The sequence below is a fragment of the Tachysurus vachellii genome, chromosome 1, assembly GCF_030014155.1.
Source record: "Tachysurus vachellii isolate PV-2020 chromosome 1, HZAU_Pvac_v1, whole genome shotgun sequence".
NCBI classification, from domain to species: domain Eukaryota; kingdom Metazoa; phylum Chordata; class Actinopteri; order Siluriformes; family Bagridae; genus Tachysurus; species Tachysurus vachellii.
In genome coordinates this window covers 24,876,870-24,900,902 of record NC_083460.1, presented here as the reverse complement: position 1 = coordinate 24,900,902, position 24,033 = coordinate 24,876,870, and the positions used below count along the sequence as shown (strand labels likewise).

At 36.9% G+C, this 24,033-nt stretch overlaps 3 protein-coding genes across 4 annotated transcripts in view; 2 read left to right on the top strand and 1 right to left on the bottom strand.

Annotated features, from left to right (window-relative positions):
* Window positions 1-1,026: 1,026 nt before the first annotated feature.
* On the top strand, window positions 1,027-4,589 carry plvapb (plasmalemma vesicle associated protein b). Its single transcript, XM_060879293.1, has 5 exons — window positions 1,027-1,518; window positions 1,631-1,703; window positions 1,805-2,451; window positions 2,915-2,998; window positions 3,326-4,589. The coding sequence occupies exons 1-5, from the start codon at window positions 1,132-1,134 to the stop codon at window positions 3,332-3,334; spliced, it is 1,200 nt and encodes a 399-aa protein (XP_060735276.1). The 5' UTR covers window positions 1,027-1,131; the 3' UTR covers window positions 3,335-4,589.
* Window positions 4,590-8,780: 4,191 nt separating this feature from the next.
* gtpbp3 (GTP binding protein 3, mitochondrial) lies at window positions 8,781-23,447 on the bottom strand. Of its 2 annotated transcripts, none has more exons than XM_060879273.1 (9): window positions 23,193-23,447; window positions 22,768-23,060; window positions 21,831-21,917; window positions 19,801-20,003; window positions 16,946-17,018; window positions 15,334-15,477; window positions 13,030-13,195; window positions 9,757-10,065; window positions 8,781-9,036 (listed from the first exon to the last, which is right to left on the bottom strand). In XM_060879273.1, the coding sequence occupies exons 1-9, from the start codon at window positions 23,240-23,242 to the stop codon at window positions 8,805-8,807; spliced, it is 1,557 nt and encodes a 518-aa protein (XP_060735256.1). In that variant the 5' UTR covers window positions 23,243-23,447; the 3' UTR covers window positions 8,781-8,804. The 2 variants fall into 2 exon arrangements, with proteins under 2 accessions (XP_060735256.1, XP_060735264.1); XM_060879281.1 differs by having other exon boundaries at window positions 13,030-13,159.
* ano8b (anoctamin 8b) overlaps window positions 22,802-24,033 on the top strand; it is a 29,645-nt gene continuing 28,413 nt past the window's right edge. Inside the window, exon 1 of the mRNA XM_060879268.1 lies at window positions 22,802-23,047. The gene's annotated coding sequence lies outside the window, so the exon portion shown is untranslated. The remainder of the gene's footprint in view (window positions 23,048-24,033) is intronic.

Below are 24,033 nucleotides of genomic sequence, written 5' to 3'. Positions count from 1 at the left end.
GAATTCTTAAATTTTCATTTATGTAACACTTGAATCTTGATGTAAGTTTTGAAAGGCACATTAGAACAGATATAATCAGTCCATTTCCTCATATCTCTGATTTTTGTCTCTTGAAAATTCAGCTCTTTGTGTTAAGCAGAAACTAAAGACCCCTTTATGGCATAAATGTAAAGTTGTTACAAAATACTGTCACTGGAGACTCCTTCCTGTCCAGCCAAGTTCCTGTGTTACTGGTTACTATAGAAACGATAATAGAATGTAATAACAGAGCAAGTGCAGTATTATTAACTGTCTTACAGTTGGAACTGCTGTCTCAATCATGCTGTTATCGAAAGTTAAATTCCGACCAATCAGCATTGAGAATTCAACCACACTGTGCTATAAATCATATTACATCATAAACGCATCATAATATGGTGCAATATAATACAGTGGCACTATAAAGAACAGGAAGTTGCAAATAAATAAATAAGAATGCATAAGAATAATAAGAAGTATCAGCTCCAGTTGGATTCAGCTTCATGAAGATTTCAGACATTCAAAGAGAAGATGCCAACTACATTTGGTCTTTGAGGACAACAACCGGTTAATTATTATACAAAATATCATTGTACATGATACATACTATACAAGGTACTGTACATATACTATATCTCCATCATGGAGCATTTGAAGGCTTTGGCATGGATGTTGAATATTTAATGATCTCAGTTTTTGAGCTAATTTATGAGTTGCTGGTTATTCAGCACCAACTGACTGTATATGACTGTATATTATGCATAATTACACTCTCCTGTGTTTATAATAATTTATAATCACACCCTCAAGTGTCACAAAATGAGGACGAGGTTCCTTTTCAGATATGGTTTCTCTCAAGGTTTCTTCCTATGGGAAACAGTTGCCTCAGGCTTGCTTGTTAGGAATAACTGTGTATCTCAACAGCACAGATAACCACTTGGAGGAGGGTCAGGAAAGAGCTGCCCTACAGGATGTGGACACAAGTACATATATATAAGCACAGGAGAGAATCAAAACCTGGTAGTAGTGTTTACATGGAACTAATGTAATTGTTAAGAAGCTTGCTGTTCATAATTTTAGAGACTTCTTGGTTGAGAAACTGTTTTTGCAGTGATGTACAATAACAGTTACACCCGGCCCAAAGTGGCACTGAAGGCTCAGGACATTCGCAGATCGAAGGGAAAAGGCTGTGGGTATTATCTCCGCATCATCTTCTTCTTCTCTTCACTGATACAGTCTTTGATCATCGTGAGCCTGGTGCTCTTCTTAGTGTACGGTCAGCCAGAGAAGAGCGCTGATGAGAAGAGAGTGGATGAGCTGCAGCAGAGTACCAACAAGCTCTCGTCAGACAACGCCAAGCTAAGGAAGGATAAAGCCGACCTCACTGCCCAGCTTAAGACCAAGACGACGGAGAAGGATGCAGAGGTTAAAAAAGTGGTGAAACTTACAGCAGAGTTGGATGCTGCCAAAGCAAACAACACAAAGCTTTTCCAAATGATAGTAAGTCTGCATTCATTTTGGTTTATATAAAGTCTTTTTATTACCACTGCAGAAGCAGTAGGATAAAATGGCCATTAAATTTTGTGTCTGTCCTTTTTTTTTTAAACCAAAGGCTAGTTGTCAAGCATCTAAGACACCTCTAGTTCGGAGTGTAGTCCCATGTTCACAGAGCGGTGGTACAAGTGGTAAGTTATGACTGCTGATCACCAATTACTGCATTAAGAATATATTGTGGTCTAACCTTGAGTTAGCACTGTATCTAAAATTCTAACCATACATTCTCCAGAGCACATGAGAACCTTACAGACTCTCTTGGAACAGCAGAGGTCTCTGTATACAATCCTCCAAACTAACTTCAGTCAAACGGTTCAAAACCTCAAGTTCGACTTGGACAGTGCACTAAAAGATAAAAGTAAGCATGACATGGCCATGCTGAAACTGAAAAATGAGAAAGAAGATCTGACTTCTGAGCTTGAGCTTTACAAAAAGAAGTGCAAGGAGGACTTTGTGAAGTCGCTGCAGGGCATCCAGGATGTCACGACTGCTTTCCTAACCAAGATTGACAACCTCTTCCCTGACACCTTTACCTTCCACCTTACTTGTTCAAAGCAACAGGAACAAATGCAGAAGATCCACGCAAATTGCACAAACCTTTCCCGGCAAGTAGAAGACAAGTTCCAGAACTACTTGAACTCAGTTGGCGATAAAGTTTCAACCCTTCAAGCGCAGAGCAGCCGAATTGAAGTTGAAAACAATAGGCTAACTTCTGAAAATAAGAAGTGCATCCAGGATCGTGCTCAAGAAGCTGAGCAGTGCACAAAGCTTCTTCAGGAGGCTCAGCAAGTGCAGGACAGACTGGTGGAGCCACTACTGCAAACCCAGAAACAACTATTGCAGGAAAAGCAAATGCTGCAATCTTCATGTGTCCCAAGGGTAAGAAAACTTTAAGTACTAAAGAATCTATAACAGGGGTTTCCAATCTTAACCGCAAAGGGCTGGTGTGGGTGAAGGTTTCCAATCCAAGCCTTTCAATCAAGCAGGAGCTACACATGAATCCACACAATTAATCAGTTGACTTTGGCTTTGAAAATACTATGAGATGTGGCTTCTACATGGTTGGAATGAATATGTGCACCCAGTCTTGCCCTTTCTAGATAAGATTGGACAAACCTGATCTAAAATATCAGTTTGATAGCATATTTTGTAAGTTTAGCGTTTAGCTGTAATACACTTAAGAAACAGAGTGAAAACTACTCCATAGATCCAACTATCATAACTTTATTAGACTTTTGAAATCAGTTGGATTTATTAAACTAAACCTTCTCAAGCATGTCATTTTTTCAGTGAGATAGCATGACGTTGATCAAAAACAGAAAAATTTACATTTGTTCCACAGCCCCCAATGCCAAAACCGAACGGAATGGATATGATGTTACCTGGATATGCAGGTCCATACAAAACAGGGAGCAGTCAACCAAAGGTACACATGGCTACCAGTTTTCTTCTTGGTGTTATCTACAAGAAGTCCCAAAAGTCTCCTCATAAAAGAAATGAAAAATTTATTTACAAAATCTCCTCTACGTGATTGTGATTTCCTTGTAAACACACAGTCATCTCTCTCACTCATAATGAACTTGTTGATAATGAAAACATCTGGCTTTAACCCATGCAATAACTAAATCTATGCCTTACACATATTCCATACTGTATATGTACAGTATAAGGCAGTAAACTGAGATTTAAGGGTTTAAAGAGTACAGAATAATCAAAATGTATGTGTAATTTGTTCTTTTTATCTCTCACACAGGCCAGTTAAAGAGTGAGGAGCGAGAGGCACACGGTTTGTCTCCAGTCCAGCCTTAGAGGAACAGCTCAAAATTTGTGCTTTTGAGGTTCTAACTTTCATGAGTTTAAGGTGAAGTGTAAAAGTATTTAAAGCATAGGCATTAATAATACCGTGCCAGTATTAATTAGTTGTATATACTAGGATGTACATGAACATTGTCAGCAAACAACTGTATGCTAAACATGATGGTAACTATTTTGTGTGGGAAAAAAATCAAATTAATAATAATGTAAAAAAAAAAGTCTGTCAGGGAAGTGTGAAAATAGCCATGGCTACTTTGTAAATCAGGCCGAATAAACTTCACTGTGAACTTTATAAATGAATGTTAATTAATAGCAATTTTTTTCTCAGTTAAGTTATAATATTGTTAACAATGCAAGAATACTTTATAGCCTTACATGTCCTGCAAAGGCTAAGGGGTAAAAACAATCTGAACAAGAGCCAATAATACATGATGAACTGTACATAATTTCTTGATATTAAAATATTTAATGTGTGTTTTGTTTATTTGTTTAAAGCATATATATATATATATGTATACAGTATACACTGTATGTTCATCTTCAGTCCTTCTTGTTTATTTTCTAAACAATGTGCTTTGTAAATACTATTAAATACAGTTGATAAAATTATCACAATTATTTTATGACAGAATCATTTTAAATAATCACTTTGTTTAATTTTGGTTTGTCAATGAGCAGTAAGTAGATAAAATATTATAGAATTGTCTCTGTTCTTGTTTTACTTTCCATATAATCACTTCAGTTCATTGCACGACTGAAAAAAGAGGATTTTTATTTGATCTAAAACAATTTTTATTTTACAACCAGAAATCACAATACAGTGCATGGTTGCAACCGTGTCTCATGTCTCACCAGAAAATACAATCATACACGTCCAAAATTCTATAAGGCAATTATATGAGAATACAGAAAGTGATTATTTCCCTTTATGCTGTGTTTCAGTGTAAACATTTTAGAACAGCTTTTTTTTTAAACTTGAATGATTTAAAAACTGTAAGCACTAGCTTTACTGCTAAATGATATTCACAACCCACTTACATATATTTAGTTCATTGTCCTTTTAGAGCGTTTACAGTTTGGAGTTTCTCTCTCTAAGCCTCTATGAGCTTTGCACATTTTGATGATCTCATTTTCTTCCATTTCCCAATCTCAAAAAGTTGGGACACTGTACAAAATGTGAATAAAAACAGAATGCAATAATGTGGAAGTTTCAAATTTCAATATTTTATTCAGAATACAACATAGATGACATGTCAAATGTTTAAACTGAGAAAATGTATTATTTTAAGGGAAAAATAAGTTGATTTTAAATTCCATGGCATCAACACATTTTAAAAAAGTTGGGACAAGGCCATGTTTACCACTGTGTGGCATCTCCTCTTCTTTTTATAACAGTCTGCAAATGTCTGAGACTGAGGAGACAAGTTGCTCAAGTTTAGGAATAGGAATGTTGTCCCATTCTTGTCTAATACAGGCTTCTAGTTGCTCAACTGTCTTAGGTCTTCTTTGTCGCATCTTCCTCTTTATGATGCGCCAAATGTTTTCTATGGGTTAAAGATATGGACTGCAGGATGGCTATTTCAGTACCCGGATCCTTCTTCTACGCAGCCATGATGTTGTAATTGATGCAGTATGTGGTCTGGCATTGTCATGTTGGAAAATGCAAGGTCTTCCCTGAAAGAGACGACATCTGAATGGGAGCATATGTTGTTCTAGAACTTGGATATACTTTTCAGCATTGATGATGCCTTTACAGATGTGTAAGCTGCCCATGCCACACGCAGTCATGCAACCCCATACCATCAGAGTCGCAGGCTTCTGAACTGAGCGCTGATAACAACTTGGGTTGTCCTTGTCCTCTTTAGTCCGGATGACATGGTGTCCCAGTTTTCCAAAAAGAACTTCAAATTTTGATTCATCTGATCACAGAAAGGTTTTCTACTTTGCCATAGTCCATTTTAAATGAGCCTTGGCCCAGAGAAAATGGCTGCGCTTCTGGATCGTGTTTAGATATGGCTTCTTTTTTGACCTATAGAGTTTTAGCCGGCAACAGCGAATGGCACGGTGGATTGTGTTCACCGACAATATTTTCTGGAAATATTCCTGAGCCCATGCTGTGATTTCCATTAGAGTAGCATTCCTGTATGTGATGCAGTGCCGTCTAAGGGCCTTAAGATCACAGGCATCCAGTATGGTTTTACGGCATTGACCCTTACGCACAGAGATTGTTCCAGATTCTCTGGATATATGATATTATGCACTGTTGATGATGATAACTTCAAATTTTTTGCAATTTTTCTCTGAGAAACTCCTTTCTGATATTGCTCCACTATTTTTCGCCGTAGCATTGGGGGAATTGGTGATCCTCTGCCCATCTTGACTTCTGAGAGACACAATGCCACGCTGAGAGGCTCCAATCATGTTGCCAATTGACCTAATAATTTGCAAATTGGTCCTCCAGCTGTTCCTTATATGTACATTTAACTTTTCCGGCATATTATTGCTACCTGTCCCAACCTTTTTGGAATGTGTAGCTCTCATGAAATCCAAAGTGAGCCAATATTTGGCATGAAATTTCAAAATGTCTCACTTTCAACATTTGATATGTTATCTATATTCTATTGTGAATAAAATATAAGTTTATGAGATTTGTAAATTATTGCATTCCTTTTTATTCACAATTTGTACAGTGTCCCAACAAAAATACAAAACATTTAATATTATACAAAGAATAATAAAAAATTCAAGATTAATATTAGATTTATATTTAAACATTAAATATATATTTAAATAATATATTTAAATTTATATTTAAATATGTTTGTATTTATCCCCAATGAACAAGCCTGAGGTGACTGAGGTGACTGTCACAAGGAAAAACTCCCTTAGATGAAAGAAACCTTGATAGGAACCAGACTCAAAAGGGAACCTCATCCTCATTTTGGTGACACTGGAGGGTGTGATTATAAATACACAGTCTGACAACCATGTATTGCCAGGGGGGTTATACACAGACACACACACACACACACACACACACACACACACACACACACTAACACATATATATATATATATATATATATATATATATATATATATATATATATATATATATATATATATATATATATATATACTGTATATAAAAGAACAAGAAAGTACAAGGGCAAGTGAAATAGTCACTAGGGGTGAACACTTGTTTGGGTCACTGTACCTAAATATCATGAATTATGAGTCATGAATAAGTCAAAGTTTTGAGATTAAAAAGAATTTGTCTATATTACTTTTTGCATTTTTACTCAGCTAAAGACGGACACCACCCAAAATGCCCTATACCCTATAGGAAACTATTACTCATATACACAACTGTTACCCTCAACTTTTCTATATATGTTTGTTGTTTGTAACTATATTTATATTACCTTAAACATTCTTAAGGAAGGGAATGTCAAAGGACATCTCATTCTTTATGCTAACACTTGGGTCTCGCTGCTATTCTAAGGAACATCTGTTTTATGAATTGAAGTACAGTACATACTTTGCTTGCAGAAACAGTGTGGTGTGATTTGCAAGACCTTATAACCTCTGTAAAGTCCTGCAGAGGGCTGAACACAGCATGACGTCATTGGGATGAATAGTAGGAAAAGGTGAGGGTACAACGTGCTGCCTTTAGCGCCTTTCTAACGTGCACAAGGCAATGGCATCAGAGGGGTGAAGAGTTCAACAAAGAAGCATAAATATTCAAATGAAGGTCGGATTGACAGGAGAACAAAGACCTGTGGGAGCCTCCATTAGGCTGTTTGCTTCCTCTACAGTTAAAAGATCATCCACAACATTTGCTTGGATCAAAAAGGCACATCTAGCATTTTAATTTAACCCCTAAAATGCCAAAAAATAAACATTTTCTAACCTAAGGTGAAAAAACAACAGCTATTGAGTAACACTTTAGCATTTGTATATAATCCACTGTATTATGTTCACTGTAAATCAGACATGAATATTATGCACTTTTAAATTCCCCATTGCCATAATTTACATAAACTACATAAAGTTTACATAAAGTCTTGGGTCTAACTATATGCTAAATATGAAGCCAATTTTGCATATATTGGGTTTGACCCTACATACACCCATCAGCCTCTGACCCCTCGAGGCTTGGACTCTACAATGTCTATGAGGGTGTGCTGTGGTTTCTGATACCAAGAGGTTAACAGGAGATCCTTGTAAATTGTAAGATAAATCCTCCTCCACGGATCAAATTTGTTTGTCCAGTGCATCCCACAGATGCATGATCATTTAGGAATTAGGACACCAAGTGAACACCTTAAACTCTGTGTCATGTTTCTTAAACTATTCCTGAACCATTTTTTGCAGTGTGGCAGAGAACATTATCATGCTATTAGGGAATACCGTTGCCATGGTGTGTACTTGGTCTGCAAAAAGGTTTAGGTAGGTGGTACATGTCAAAGTAACAGCCACATGAATGCCAGGACTCAAGGCACGGCAGGATCCAGAGCATCACACTACCTCTGCCGGCTTGCCTTCGCTGCATACCAACACCACCACACGACTGCCATTATGGAGATGCTCTGACTCAGTCGTCTAGCCATTAAAATTCGTCAAAGTCACTCAGATCCTTACACATGCCTATTGTTTCCAACACTTCAACTCCAAGAACTGGATGTTCAATTGAGCCCTAATATATTTCACAATTTGACAGGTGCCACTGTAACAAAATAATGTTATTCAGTTCACCTGTCAGTGGTTTTAATATTATGGCTGATCAACATATGTCAAATATTTATCAACGTATTATTATGGACTGCACTGATGACATTCCCATTTTTAATAACTTCTAATTCATGAGTTGAGACAGTGAATATGGCATCAAAACACCCATCAAAGTTGGATTTAATGCCAAGAGCAATTACAGTAAAGTCATATACAGTCTTTTTTTTAGTAATTTTTCCAGCTCATTTGAGGTGTTGATATGTTTTTATCTAATGTACAGTGACATTTCATATTGATATTGTATGAAACATGTGCTAGGTACCTAAATCATTAGTTTAGCATCAGCATTTCTCAGTTGCTTAGCAACAGCATTTCTTGACATTACTGACCGCTTGAGCAGCGTATAAGAATTTTACATTCTCTAGTTAATACAAAATACAAAAGTTCTCTTTGATCTCACCAAACTAACTGATTATTTTAAAATGATTTCATTTGCTTTCTTTTACCAGTGAAATCTTACAAAAAAGGCTAGAATCATCTTCTTTAAAGAATCTACAAAAAATTACACACAATTTCCACATAACACCTGCTTTAAAGATGTCGAATCACATAACAGCATTTGCTGTGTTTAAAGTGGTTTCATTGAAGTGGTTTAAACATTCATTAAACATAAGGACTGAAGTTTATTTCCCAATGCAAAAATCTCTAAAAATCACATCCAGGATCTCTTCAGTGTCGACCTTGCCAGTGATTCTACCCAAGCAGCTAAGACCCAAGCGCAGTCCCTCTGCTGCCAGCGCCAGGTCCATGTCTCTGTACTTATAATACTGACTCAAGGCCTCAATGCTCTTTTGCAGGTTAGTCCGATGGCGAGTTTGAGTTAGACTTGGGCTGCCGACCAGCGGATCTGCACACCTTGGAAGCGAAGGAGAAACGGTAGAGTATTATCTGTAAGTTAAGGTTTGTAGTTACTGTAGTTTAAACTGAAATTTGGTACCATAGATGGAATGTAGTTTTAAGCATTTTTCAATATTCCGGTAGAGAAAACTTCAGCTTTTTGCCGCACAGTCGATTTTAAATTCTGCTCTTCAAATTCAGATTTATCTTTCAAAATCTCTACATTCTTACATGAATCATTACATCCATACAAAAATGGTGAAGATTAAATGTGTTTAGAGTTTCAAAACATGAATCTGAATTGGATTCTGCTGCCAAAAACTAATTAGAATGTTCTACACCTGATTACCTTAAAACTGTCAATTTAATTTCACTTTGCACAAGAATTCAAGCCACAGAATTCAATTTCAATTCAAATTTAACTCAACTACAACTTCGATTACAAATTCTAATAAAGGCAGAATAATTTACATTTGTAATCTCAGGAGCACAATAAAGTGCAACATTAAGTGAATTTCCAAAATGCAAACAGCAGAGCCAAAACAGTAAGGAAAGTGTGCTACATAATTATATATTTGAATAAGTTTTCATAACCCTTCACTACATGATGTGATTATGAATATATTGACGGTTCCACCATAACCAAGGTTAACTTGATATTTCCATTTCGGTTAGCTTATGTGCAAATCCAAATTTGCATAAAAACACAGGGAAATAACCTCACATTGTTCCACTTACATTGTCTTAACTTTCTCCTGCAGGAGTTTCAAGAAATCAGACAGTCCTTCTCTGGTACTGCATGACAGAATACAGACTGAAGCCTCAATGAATAGGTCACTAAGGGCCCTCTGGATGATGCTAATGTTTTCTTTAGGCAGTAGGTCACTTTTGTTGAGAATCAGGAGACACTGAGGCACGTGATCCTTCTCCAGCTTTTTTGGCAGCACATTGTTGAGGTAGTCATTCAGGAAACCTGGCACCATCTGAGGCTCCTGAGGAAGCTGGGTTGAGTCGACAACCACCAGTGTCAGATCTGCCATTTCCACCCTATAGACAACATAAAAACTTTTTTCTTTCTGAAAGGCTTTTGCTCTGACCTGACCAGTGTGACAACTTTATCACCAATCCGTCACCAGTTTAAAGATATTAAAGATTGTAGATCCGGATCATTACACAGTCGTCTACTGTTATAATTAAACATCTTATAACACAAAGCTTATACAGATGCATGGACCAATTTAATTTACTGATCTTTTTTTCATATTACATTCCATAATTCTTATGTGTATTTATACTGCTTTAAACATTCATTCAAGTTTAAAATTGTAACAACAAATAGTTAATCAGTGCACTGTATGCCATGCTGCTCCTCGCTGAAATGGACACTGCACAACAAAATACTTAGGCTCAAGGTCGGAAGTACAAATGACTAAGTGAAACGTTATTCTTCCGGACCGTAAGCACATCTTGTGTACACTGTCCAAGCAGAGCTTAAGGGAAAACTCCACCCTGGAACAACATTAAATGTGTTTATAATAAAACATCTGTGATGTGTTTTGAGGTTCTGCTAATAATTTTTCGGAGGATGGTACATTTCCATTATTTTCGTGAGGGGGAATTTGCTAGCAAAGCTGTGTAGACCAGTGTTTATTAAAAGAAAAATAAATCAATAATATCAAACATAATAGATAACGGTCAGGTTTTGCTGTTAGAACCTATAAACAAAGATGTTTCAGCAATGATCAAAATCATATTAATGAGAAATCCAGTGAAGAAGAAGAAAAGATAAAAATTGGACTCAATATTCTAATATGCAACATAGTTATACGACACAGTTGCACTGTGAATTGGGAACGTGGACGGCAACCAGCTCAGCTAGTTAAAAATTTACCTTCCAGATGATGATCACCACGGCTTCATTGCAGAATGGGATTATCGTATAAGTTGGAACACTGGAAGTTGATTGATTTGAGCAGCGTGTATAGATGAGAAGGTGTAAGAACTGACTAAAAGACTAAAGAGATGCTGCAACATTTTTCAGGTAGAGAAATGAGGGTTAATTCCCACTGCTGCCTTCATCACTGTGTAACTGAATGGCATTTTAGGTATTGCAGAAATGCATTAACCAAAATGAGAATGTGCATGTCGATGAAAGAGGCAAAAAAAATCATTAATTTTCAGTTTTTTCAGTGAATTGAAAATGGATTATGTTTCCAAAACTGAATCTGAGATATCTACACTTGACTATAATAAAACGAAATTTGCATCTTTGCACATTTGGATGGATTTACATTTGTTGAATGTAATTCAATTATAACTACAAATTCAACTTGATATACAATTTCAGATTGTAGCGGCACATTGCTCATTCCAGAAGACTTTTTAGATATTATACCCTATACAAAATTTTAAAAAAAGGACAATTCATTTTCACTATGGTTAGAAAATAAATCTTGGCGATTATCATTTAATTAATAATTTATGTAATCATTTATACTTTTTTCATTTTCCTTCAGGTTTGTAGTTTGAATTCAATTTTCAAATATGTTTTTATACGCCTCAGTTTGTGTACTTCAGAATGTCACATTAACTAGTGTTAGGCCGCGTTCACACTGCAAGTCTTAATGCTCAATTCGGATATTTTGCTCAGACCTGATTTTTTTTGTTTGGCTGTTCACATTGCCTTTTAAAATGTGGCCTATATCAGATACCAGTGTGAACTGTTTGCTGTTTCGAACTGACCCGCATGCGCAAACGAACAATAACAATGACGTCACACGCAGCACGCCGTTGCGCTAAAAAGTTGGCGAGATTATGGAGGAAGTATTGTATCATCTGGTGCAAGCAAACATATCATGTAATTCTATAATGTGACGTATTCAATGCAAGCATTATGAGCTGGTTCACGTAACCACTTTATATAACACTCTTAACACACATGTTACCAGTAACGTTTGTGTCACGTTTTCACCGGCGCAAAAAAAAAGGTTTCGGCGGCGCAAAAAGAAAAAAAAAAAATAAAAGTTTTCGCCGGCACATAATTGTGACGAATGTCGATGTAGACTGACGTAAAAGTCGCATCAAATCCGCCTTGGCTGTTCACACTGCGGCCACATTGGAAAAGATCAGATTTGGGTCTGATTCAGGACCACATATGGAAGTGGCCCAGATCTGATTTGAAAAAATCAGATCTGGGCCAGATTTGAGTGTTCACACTACTCCTGAAGAAGTCTGACCTGGTCACTTGACCCCAAAAAAATCGGATTTGGGCCATTTTACCTGCAGTGTGAACGTGGCCTTAGTGACACTAGTACTAGATTAATATCACTAACTGTGTGGGATCTGATTTTAGTAGCTAGTCAAAAAATTTCTGCATCGTACTGCAGATACACATACTGCATAAATGTGATTTTCTTACATTACGGACAAATAAAGCTATGATCTCTAACCTCTAATTACTGTGTCTCACACTAATCCCCACTGTATGAAACATTTTGTGCAATTCCTCTTCATCAATGCTACAAAATATAAACAGTGGAGCCAGCTGTCTGTGTCTGTGTATGAATATATTTACCCGTCACCTCAGGCTTGATCATTAAGGATACATGTTAGAGACAAATAGTGACCTAATTTTAAACTTAAAAATTATATTTATTCTGTTTCATTTATTCTGTTACAATGTCAATTGTTAAAAGCGCTATACAAATAAATTGTATCTGTGATCTCATCTGATAATCATTAAAGTTGGATCTCTATTACATCATTACTGCATAGCCAATAGTAGATCACTGCATAGCCTAGAGCACATTCATCCGATCTACCAAGGCAGAGCACAGGAAATATAACCAAGATGAAACTTAAGTCATTGTTTCCACAAACACTAAGGAAAAGGCAGAGAGTTTGTTATCTTCCACTCTGCATTTGAAAAATGTTTACATTTATAAAATAGCACTAGGTTCAAATTAGAATCAGTATTGTATTATTCACCATTTTCCCACATTGTGTTTTTACCTTTTAAGGGCACGCTGGACACCCTCTCGCTCCACGTTGTCATCAGTCTCTCTCAAACCTGCAGTGTCACTCAACAGGACCGGAAATCCTCCGATGTCCAGAGGCGTCTCCACAACGTCTCTGGTGGTCCCTGGTATAGGAGACACAATAGCTGCAGGACGTTGGCCTGTGCAAAAAAAAAAACACATACATGCACGCGCACGCGCACACAATTGTTCTTATAGTACACAGTATATGCATGTGTGTGTGATTTTAGATGTATATACGTACATATATATCTTCAATATTTTTAGGTTTGTTTGTTTCTGTAAACTTTATAATAAAAAAATATTACTATATACATTCTACTATACAGAGTTCAAAAAGGAAAAGAAGCACAACTCCCCTTATTTTGAACAGAACACAGAATAACAGTTAGGTCCTATTTTTTAAACACTTTGTCCCAGTCTAAATGACAAAAACAAAAAAGAACAAGCTCTACATGTCTGAGCTGGAAACAATAACAGGAATAAAAAATGAGAACTAATGAAGGGAGGTCACTCAGGGCAGGAAACCCAGCGATATCCACACACCATGTTCTGAACCCTCGCTACCGTCATTACTGCCCTGTGTGCCAAAGATGGAAAACACTTCCAGCGTTATCTAGAGCGAATAGATAAGCTTCACATCTCTGTATTCTTATCATTTATTAATTTCCTTCAACGTTTTCGAGTACTGCTAAAAAAAACTTGAGCAGTCTCATTTATTTTTTTAATTTATTAGTCATTTTACTTCCAGTAACCCCATATTTTTTTACAGACAGCAAATTTAACAAAAGGTAAAAACCTGACAATATTAGAATATATTAAATAATTCAGAGCATCCGTATACATCTATAATAAAATATGAGCACAGGGCTAGAAATGCAGAGTGCAGCATCCTTTACATTTTGCATGGATAAGCTCTTTCTGAGCTGCCTTTGCAGTTTCCTGAACTCTGATGCACTCCATGATCATCTCCTCCTGCTCATTTACAATGTTACAGAGGCAGAGGAAGGAGACGTGCCCTGAGAAATTACTGCCTAACATTGTTATGACTAGTGATATTTTAGACACCAATTTATCCTAATAAATCCTGAAAAGGGAACTTAACCCTACTTAATAAAACAATTACAGGATTTCACCTCTAGTCTGAGAATCGTTTGCCTGATGTATAAGGAAACACGTTTGCAAACAGATGATGCTGAACATTTCTCCAACACGTCACAACAGGACATTCGACTCAAGTACAGACTGTGACTCAATATACTCCACACTGTACCTTGTGATAGCTCTGCCAATGACTAATTGGCACATTTTCGACATTCCTGTGGGGTGGAGAATTGCTAGCTACAATGGTGTTTAATAAAAGAAATAAAAACTGTGTTATCAAACATAAGGGATAACTGTCAGGTTTTGCTGTTAGCTGATAGAAACAAAGATATTTTAACAAGGTTCAAAGTCATATTAATGACTTTGATCCAATGAAGTAGGAAGAACAACAAAAATGGTACTAAATGTTTTAAATAATGCTGATGTCATGATTTCATGAGGAAAAAAACCTTTATTAATTATTATAAAACTGTGAGAAGACCAGTTCCATTATAAACAAAGTAGACTGTTTACCATAAACATATGCATGACTACTGTTATTTCGGTTTTCTAATTAACAATCAAAAAGTAAAATATCTCATAAATAACCAACTTTTAATTACTTAGATATACAGATCACACTAGAATCTGACGTTCTCTAGCTAGTCAAGGTAGCTACAGGAAATGCTAGTCTAACCTAGCATTAGGAAAGACAACAGGCCACATTTATTAACACAGCCAGCCGATGTTAGCAAACGTCTGGTAGCTGGATAGATGGAGCTTCATATTGGAGATTCATATGCATACATTTTGAATGCTTATGAATTCAGTTGAATTGCAAATAGATGGGTAAAGTGATGTTTGAAAGTTAATGTGCAGTTTTAGGACAGACAGACAGACAGACAGACAGAGATAGATAGATAGAATTATAAATAAATAATAAATGTTTAATAGTAATTCTGTTATTAAAGAAAGAAAGAAAGAAAGAAAGAAAGAAAGAAAGAAAGAAAGAAAGAAAGAAAGAAAGAAAGATTCCTTGTTCCTTGTTTCGTACAGTTGCAAACTAAGCTTTGCTTAAAAGATGCACAACTGATACTTTCATACACATCTATAATTTCCAGAACAAGATATATGGAGAAACAGTGAAATAGATAGATAGAGAGGTAGGACAACAATGCCATGGGATGTTTCTTACACAGTAGATTGAAAAGGCTGCTCTTGCCAGCATTGGTGGATCCTGCTATGACCACATGTACACCACTGCGCAGTCGCTCACCCCGCCGTTCATCACAAAGATGCTCCTTTATTTCCGCTTGGAGCTTGGAGACTGCCATGTCCACTACATGGATACACATAAATGCAGTGCATGAGAAGATTAAACATCACAGTTTTAATGAGAATTATTACTAGGGATACAACATGGAGTCCAAGTTCAAATTTTCCAATTTAATATTAGAAAAATCAAACAGATTAGATTGTGTGTGCGCTAATTTTTCTGATTGCATTCTATTCTGAAATGTTCAGACATGACTAGGTGACATGGCATTTTAGTTATGCTCACTACTCTGATACACTGCACTTGTGTTCAGCAATACAAACTGGCAAATTCCGTTGTCATTCTAACTCATTCAAACACAACTGGCATACCTGCACTCACTGCCCACTTTATTAGGAGCACCCGTGCATATTCATGCAGTTATCTAAATCAGGCATTCGTGTAGCAGCAGCACAATTTATAAAAATTATGCAAGTCAAGAGGTTCAGGTAATGTTCATTTCGAACGAATATTCGTGCCATGTTTGCTGGTACTATAGATTAACTCAAATAATCACTCTTTACAACTGTGGTGAGAGGAAAAGCATCTTATAATGCACAAGACAGCAACAAAAAACAGGAATCTTTTCACAAAGCAGATTTATAAAAATCCAGAAACAAAATTTTAACTTCAGTTCATCCTAAAGGTGTTCAGAGTGGCGCTAAGGTCAGTTCTTTTACAGTGCATGGGAGCGTTGTCATGCCAGACCAGGATTAAGCCTCTTAGAGTGAGTAAAGGGACACTGTAACATATCCTATACAACTGAATGCTTCCAAGAACCACATATGGGTGTGATGGTCAGGTGTCTACAAACCTTCGGCCGCAACGGGAATATTAATAAAATATTTTTTTTAAAAAAGCTTCAAAATATGATTTTTTTTGGGGTGGTTTATATTATTAATATTATTGTTTTAATTTTTTTGTATTGAATGTGAATTAAAATTTTAGCCAATTATCATTCTTAGTGCTAAAACATTTTAGATGGTAATGCAAATTAAATAATAATAGAGTACATTAACAAATAGACTATCCTGCCAATTCTTATTTATAATGCGATGTGAAGAAAAAACTCTTAAACTTCAATTCAAAGCCAGTTTCCGTTGACATTATAGCTTCTAGCCACTGCCAGCCAAGCTGATGTCACTCAGAGGAAGGAGATGGTCTGTGACAGCTTTGTTCCTTGACGCAGTACAAAATCCCAAAATTCTCTTGAGAAACACATCACAACACAAAAACAATACAAATTCAGGGGAATACAAATGCAGGGGAAATGATAACAGGTATACTGAGCACAAGTTATTCTGTATTACAAAGCTGCTTTGAGACATTCATTTGTCTCCAAAAGGAAACTGACATTTCAGCACTTGGACTCCAATAATATTTCCATACAGTGGTTGTGAACCAGACTCTGTGATGCAAACAGGAAGTTTTCCAATTTGTACTGGGAAAATATGCCTTAAAGTGTTTTTTGCACAATGATATGGAGACGCACCTTGATTTAAGACTCCATCCTCTATGAGCTCACCCTCACTGAAGTCAATGAAAGCTTCCATGTGCGCTAAACACTGGAATTAAAAACAAAAAACACGTTTGATTATCGTTCAATATAAAAAGATGCATGAGATTTCCTTATTTACAAATTTTGCCAGTTCTCTGAAAACTCAAATTTCAACATTCCACCCATTCCTGAAATACTTTAAGACTGGAAATGAATCGAAATTAAAAGATTTTACTTTTCTTGTCTAAATTTCACTTGTACTTCACTTGTGATGTCATTTACACAACAGCTTCTTTTTTTCTAGGCCTTGGCCCTTGTGAGAGCAGAGAAAACTGACAAACTGGCTTTAATCAACACAAGCTAATGGTGGGATGTTTTTGCAGACCTCCCAGGAAAGGTCGGGAAACAGAAAAAAAACATTACACAACCCCAAAACACAACCGTTGCCAGCAACAGCACTGTTACTGCTGCTACAGTACTTATCATGGCAGCCTCACACCTACTTCTGGAATACCATTTTATTTTTAACACACTAAAACCAAAATAACTGAAAAATCAACACTGATGATTATGTTTGGTTTTGTAAAAGTTCTCAATCTGAATAACAGCAAAACAATATTTAAATGAGATAACTAAGGTGTTAAGAAATATATTACAGTACATGGCCATTTGGTTCTTCTCCACACTGTTACCACAAAGTTAAAATCAGATGCTGTTGTGTTAAAATTTTCCTTCACTGGAACGAAGAGGTTCAAACCTGGTCCAATGCATAAAGCAAGCCCCAAGAAAACATTGTTTGTGAAGGTTGGTGTGTGAAGAACTCAAATGTTCTGCACAGAGCCCTAAACTCAACCCCACTGAACGCCTTTGAAATAAACTGGAATACTCCAACTCCAACACCCCTGACCTCCTCACTCCTACATTACTGCCTGATCTGGGGAGTGAAAAGAGGAACCAAACTGTTCAAAAGTGTACAATAATGTACTTAAGCTGCAAACTGCTGCTGAAATAAAAGCCCTTTAGGTGATTTTTGATTGGTAAAGCTACTCCTCAAGGATCATATAATAATATTGGTCTCATGATTAACAGTTTAAATAAAACCAATATCAAAAATACAACCTGATTTAGTAAAATATTCTGATTTCATTTAAAAATAGTAAAAATATTCAGCAGTCAAATAGCGTTCAAATTTGAGCCACATCTGAAAGACTTAAAGAACAGCATATGTGGTATTATTCCCCAGGCCATTTCTAATCTGCAAAGTCACTAATCAAGTATCAATCAGTAAAGCTCCTGCCGGCTTTCCGCTGGACCACTCAAAACGTGTTTTGAAGTCTGTGTAAGTATTCTTCAGTATGAGACCAGTGAGCCACGCTGCCACTCAAGTCACTCAGGAACGCAAGAGAGTCTGGCTTATAGCCATGACAGGATTTCCTGCCTCCTGAGCTATGCGCCTCACCTACTGAACAGTTATGGATAAGATCCAAACACAAACACAAACAGGCAGTACACAGACAAGCAGGGACATACACACACATCATACATACACCCCATGCATATGCACACACTTTTTGGAAAATACCCTGGAATTCTACAAATGGCATATCACGTCTCTTCAGCTTATATACACACAAAAACATGTTAATGTGTGCACCTACAAACATGAACACACTTGCATTCTTAATGCAAGTGATACGTTTTTAGGACGCCCCTTAGAGTTTTAGTAAAACGTTGCCACCTATTGGTTTAGTAAGCTATTGGCTCAATTATGAATTATTATTTTATCAAAGACAAAATTATTTTATCAAAGACCTAAAGAAAACAAGTTTAAAAAAAAGAAAAGAAAACCTGTCTACTTCCTCTGTGTATTGAGACCCTCGGAACATATACTTCTGTTTCAAAAATCTGATTGGCTGCTCTGCATCGAAAGCTGTTGTAAAGTCCTCACTATATGCACACTCGTGAACACATTACAGTAACTGAATACTGCGTAAATGCATAAGGTTTTAAACACTAGGGCCACTGTTCTGTCCTTGCCAGTTATGTTGCTTAGCAACCAAAGTTTGCTCTTAATAAAGTACTGTACATTGCAAGGAGGACAAAATGTTCATTATTAATAATAAATCAAATTAGTAAATCTTAAATTGGATTTAATATTATTTTTCCTGCCGTTCTCGTAGGTAAGGTAGTTTCTGGCATTCTGCTGTACTTAATAAAATACTTAACTTAATATAAATCACTGCACTAAAAGCATCTTGTTGCTCATGACGACATGAAAAAATTTCATATGCAGTTTTCATCCATAGAAACCATGAAATAGTTTCAATTGGTGTTTCTGTTTCCAAGAGAAACACCATAATTTGGTGAATGTGATTAAATTAGAACCTGAAGGGTGTATACCATCTGGTCCTCCTGTCAAACCTTTGCTGTTATAATTTTTATATTTTAAGTGATTAGTGCAGACATTTCCTGTGCAATCTGATGTATGAGAGGCGCTAACAAAGCAAAGAGGGCTGTTTAAGGTTGCTGTAAAAAGTGTACCAGTACTTTTCGCAGTATTACGACTGGGAGACTGAGACTTTACGGACACTGAGGTGATACAAAAGTGAAAATTTTTAATCCCCATGCTTTCTGATTTTAGAAAAATACAGTTTGTTTTGCAATGTACAAAACTGATGGTTCAAAAAGAATTCCAAGAATCAAAGTGTAGAAAAATATTATTCTTAACCACAGACATACTAACGGAAATATCCTTAACATAGAATTATTACTGTTTGTATGTTTAAACAAGGATACAGACCTAGTATTTTACCTGACTGTGCTGTACTGACTTTATAAACATTACATACATGCTTGAGCTGCTGACTCCATTCATTGTAAAGGCGACCGAGGTGCCCTGACATCTGCCGAAGAGCTTGTCTCCTCTGAGCTTCTGTCTCTGCGTGGATCAAATCCCCAAGCCCCTCCACTTCTGTCAAATCCAACTTTCCAGCATGGAACGCACGCCGAGTAAACTCACCCGCCTCGGCAGGTCGCAGTCCAGGCAGACTACCTAAAGTGCAATTGTAAAAAAAAAAATACAGCGGGTAAAATACGTATTGAACACGTCACCATTTTTCTCAGTAAATTTATTTCTAAAGGTGCTATTGACATGAAATTTTCACCAGATGTTGGTAACAACCCATTCAATCCACACATGCAAAGAAATCAAACCACAGATGTCCGTAAATTAAGTTATGTTTAAAAATGTTAAATGACAGGGAAAAGTATTGAACACGCTTACTGAAACATATTTAATACTTTGTACAAAAGCCGTTGTTGGTAATGACAGCTTCAAGACGCCTCCTGTATGGAGAAACGAGTTGCATGCATTGCTGAGGTGTGATTTTGGCCCATTCTTCCACACAAACAGTCTCCAAATTTTGAAGGTTCCATGGGCCTCTTCTATGAACTCTGATCTTTAGTTCTTTCCATAGATTTTCAATTGGATTCAAGTCAAGTGATTGGCTGGGCCATTCTTGCAGCTTTATTTTCTTTCTCTAAAACCAATTTAGAGTTTCCTTGGCTGTGTGTTTGGGATCATTGTCTTGCTTGTAGATGGCAGCAGATTTTTATGAAGAATGTCTCTGTACATTTTCCCATTCATCCTTCCTTCAATTATATGAAGTTTGCCAGTATTGTATGCTGAAAAACAGCCCCACACCATGATGTTCCCACCTCCAAACTTTACTGTTGGTATGGTGTTTTTAGGGTGATGTGCAGTGCCATTTCTCCTCCAAACATGGTGTGTATTATGGCATCCAAAGAGTTCAATTTTGGTCTCATCTGACCAGACTATGTTCTCCCAGTATTTCACAGGCTTGTCCAAATGTTGTGCAGCAAACTTTAAACGAGCTTCAGCATGTCTTTTCTTCAGCAGTGGATTCTTGCGTGGTGAGCGTGCGTACAGGCCATGGCGGTTGAGTGCATTACTTATTGTTTTCTTTGAAACAACTGTACCTGCTGATTCCAGGTCTTTCTGAAGCTGTCCACAAGTGATCCTTGGCTCTTGGACAACACTTATGATAATTCTTTTCACTCCTCTGTCAGAAATCTTGCGAGCAGCACCTGGTCGTGGCCTGTTTATGGTGAAATGATGTTCTTTCCACTTACGGATTATGGCCCCAAAAGTGCTCACTGGAACATTCAGAAGTTTTGAAAACCTTCCGTAACCAATACCATCAGAATGTTTTGCAACAATAAGGTGCAAAGGTCTTGAGGGAGTTCTTTGCTTTTACCCATCATGAGATGTTTCTTGTGTGATACCTTGGTAACGAGACCTTTTTATAGGCCATCAGTTTGGACAGAACCAGCTGATATTAATTTGCATTGACAAGGGGCCCGTTAAGTTTTTCTTTCTAATTACTGATTGTCTTGGCTTTCCATGCCTTTTTGCACCTCCCTTTCTTCATGTGTTCAATACTTTTTCCCTGTGTAATTTAACATTATTAAACATAATTTACGGACATCTATGGTTTGATTTCTTTGCATGTGTGGATTGAATGGGTTGTTACAAACATCTGGTGAAAATTTCATGTCAATAAACCTTTAGAAATAAAATTACTGAGAAAAATGGTGAAGTGTTCAATACTTATTTTACCCTCTGTATATAATAATAATAATAATAATAATAATAATAAGTTTAAAGATCAAAGTGTATTTGAGACTTGCAGTATCTGGATTCATATATACAAAAGAATACTGGGATAACTTGTTATTGCCATCTTGTGGTTAGAAATGTACACAGCACCCAGTCCACAAAAAAATAAATAAATAAATAAAAATAAAACACATGAGTTATGCTACCTATTCAGTAATCACATAGCATTACAATTCATACCCAGGGCTTGTAAAACACCACTAATGACAGCAGGTCCTCCATGTACGTGAAATTCAGCACTGTCCTCTCCAGTGAAACTGTGAGGGCCTGATGGAAACACAAAACGTACACAGTGCTTAGAGAATTGGTACATTGGCACAGATAAGTGAAGGTTTTTCTAACATTCACATAATGCAGCAAATCATTTTTGCCCAATAAAATACAAATATTAAACCACATCAACCAACCGCAAACATTCTTCAGTGTATTAAATGCGGTGTAGAGCATATTTTAATTGCATGATTAAGATTATGATTTTTATTATGAATGTTAAGTCAAGAGTTAGAAATCAATTAAGACTGGTTCTTATACATTCATTCATACAATTAAGTCTGCATACCCTTACTCCAAAATTATGAAGCCAGGACATTTAATGTGATTATAATATGAAGCGAAAAGTATTACTGGAAGCCAGCAGTGCAGCGTAAAATGCCTCTGCAGCCATATCTGGTCCTTCTGGTTACTAAATGTTTTGGGCAACTAGCCTTAACTTGTGAGCACTGCCACATCACAGCTCCAGGAATCCTGATTCAATCCTTATCTGTGTGGGATTTTACACAAAACAACTAATACTTCATAAAAATATGACAGTAGGAGAAATGGTGTCTCACTCAGAAATACCATAGGTGTGAATGTGGGTGTGTGTGTGGGTATGTATGTGTGTGTATGCCTGGTACTGGTATAGATTAACAGTGACCCTAATCAGGATCAAGACATCCTCACTGAGAGCTAACTTGATATTGAGGATATTTTTGCACACACATCCTCCATTACTGATTTCAAGCTGTCAGATTTTATAATGGTACAACATATTTGCAGCCATACAGAAAAAAATGCTGTGTAGGTCCCCCAAATGATGAAATCTTATCCGCACAAATCGCGATCCATGATCACGCACCTGGGAACCACAGGATAAGGCCGCGGTCCAGCAGCTCGTTAGATTTGGGGTGTGTAATGCTGCGGAGGTGCGCAGTGCGGGGGGTCAGCGTGCGCTTCAGGCCGGTCAGAGCGCGCAGAGCTCCGGATGCATCTGGTCCGCTCACACGCACCACGGCTACTCCACACCGACCTCTTCCAGAAGACAACGCGAAGATCGTGTCCTCAGAGCCAAAAGGGACAGGACTGCTGCACAGAAATCTAACACTGCAAAGCTGACCAAAGACGACAGGACACCTGAGGTACGCTCTTGGCCTGGGGAACATTACACATGAACATTCTGCATAAGGGTTATGAACGCTGTCGGCATCCGGGGATTTTAAATGTCATAATGGTTGGATTTTATCAGATACATTCTATAAATCCGCACAAACGGATCTCACAAACCTTATGACATTTTTAAAGAGGACAATCCTCCAGCAGCCGGCAAGCGTCATGGTAGATTTCTGCTTTCTCACTAAGGATACTCATTGATTTATATTGAGATATGAAAATATTATTCCAGTTACACCATTTGCAGTTACATTTAACATCGTGTCACTTTTTAGACTGCATACATGGAGTAGAAACTACAAAAAAAAATCCTCCAACACGTACACGTGAAAGCCAAGCTTCCCGTTTAAAATCCAATGAGGTTGCTGTTGTTTTGTTTTCCGTGAAGATCATTGGTGCGCGTCGACATTACGTAATCTAATAAACGACTGTAATTCGTTGTTGATGCTGTCAATTAAATTTAACCCTGCCTCTGTGCCTCATCATAAAGCTTCCGTATTGACACTGCAAATGTAAACATGGACAGATCCGGTTCTTTAAAAAAAAAAAAAAGGACAAGCATTTACGCCCCTGCATGCAATGTCTCTTCTTAATATTGCTGAGTTCAATTGACTTGGGCATCTGGTCTCTGTTTGTTTTAACAATTCAGTAGTGACTAATATCTAATGGCATTTGTGATTAAGGTTCTTTTTTTTATTAATAATATATTGTAATTGCTTATATATTTAAACAATAACGTTTATCATAATAATGTTTATCATCTCATGGGTTTACTCAGGTGAATATTATGAGAACTTATTGCCAAAAATAAAATATAATAAACTGCCAGCAGTAAATGATAAGACTCTACCAAAAGCGCATGAGCAATAAACTGAGTATAGCAACATCCCAGAGCTCATTCAGCATGGTGCACCTCTCTGCAGAGGTGGTGTGGCATGAGGATAGTGAGTAAGCA

What these genes read in the sequence shown, in the direction of transcription:
- plvapb (XM_060879293.1), top strand. Translation starts at nt 1,132, where the DNA reads ATGTACAATAACAGTTACACCCGGCCCAAAGTGGCACTGAAGGCTCAG. An exon ending in ACAGAGCGGTGGTACAAGTG is followed by an intron (nt 1,704 to 1,804) that starts GTAAGTTATGAC and finishes TACATTCTCCAG; the next exon opens with AGCACATGAGAACCTTACAG. An exon ending in AATCTTCATGTGTCCCAAGG is followed by an intron (nt 2,452 to 2,914) that starts GTAAGAAAACTT and finishes TTTGTTCCACAG; the next exon opens with CCCCCAATGCCAAAACCGAA.
- gtpbp3 (XM_060879273.1), bottom strand. Translation starts at nt 23,242, where the DNA reads ATGACGCTTGCCGGCTGCTGGAGGATTGTCCTCTTTAAAAATGTCATA. An exon ending in CCTTATCCTGTGGTTCCCAG is followed by an intron (nt 21,918 to 22,767) that starts GTGCGTGATCAT and finishes TGTTTCCATCAG; the next exon opens with GCCCTCACAGTTTCACTGGA. An exon ending in GGATGGAGTCTTAAATCAAG is followed by an intron (nt 15,478 to 16,945) that starts GTGCGTCTCCAT and finishes GTATCCATGTAG; the next exon opens with TGGACATGGCAGTCTCCAAG.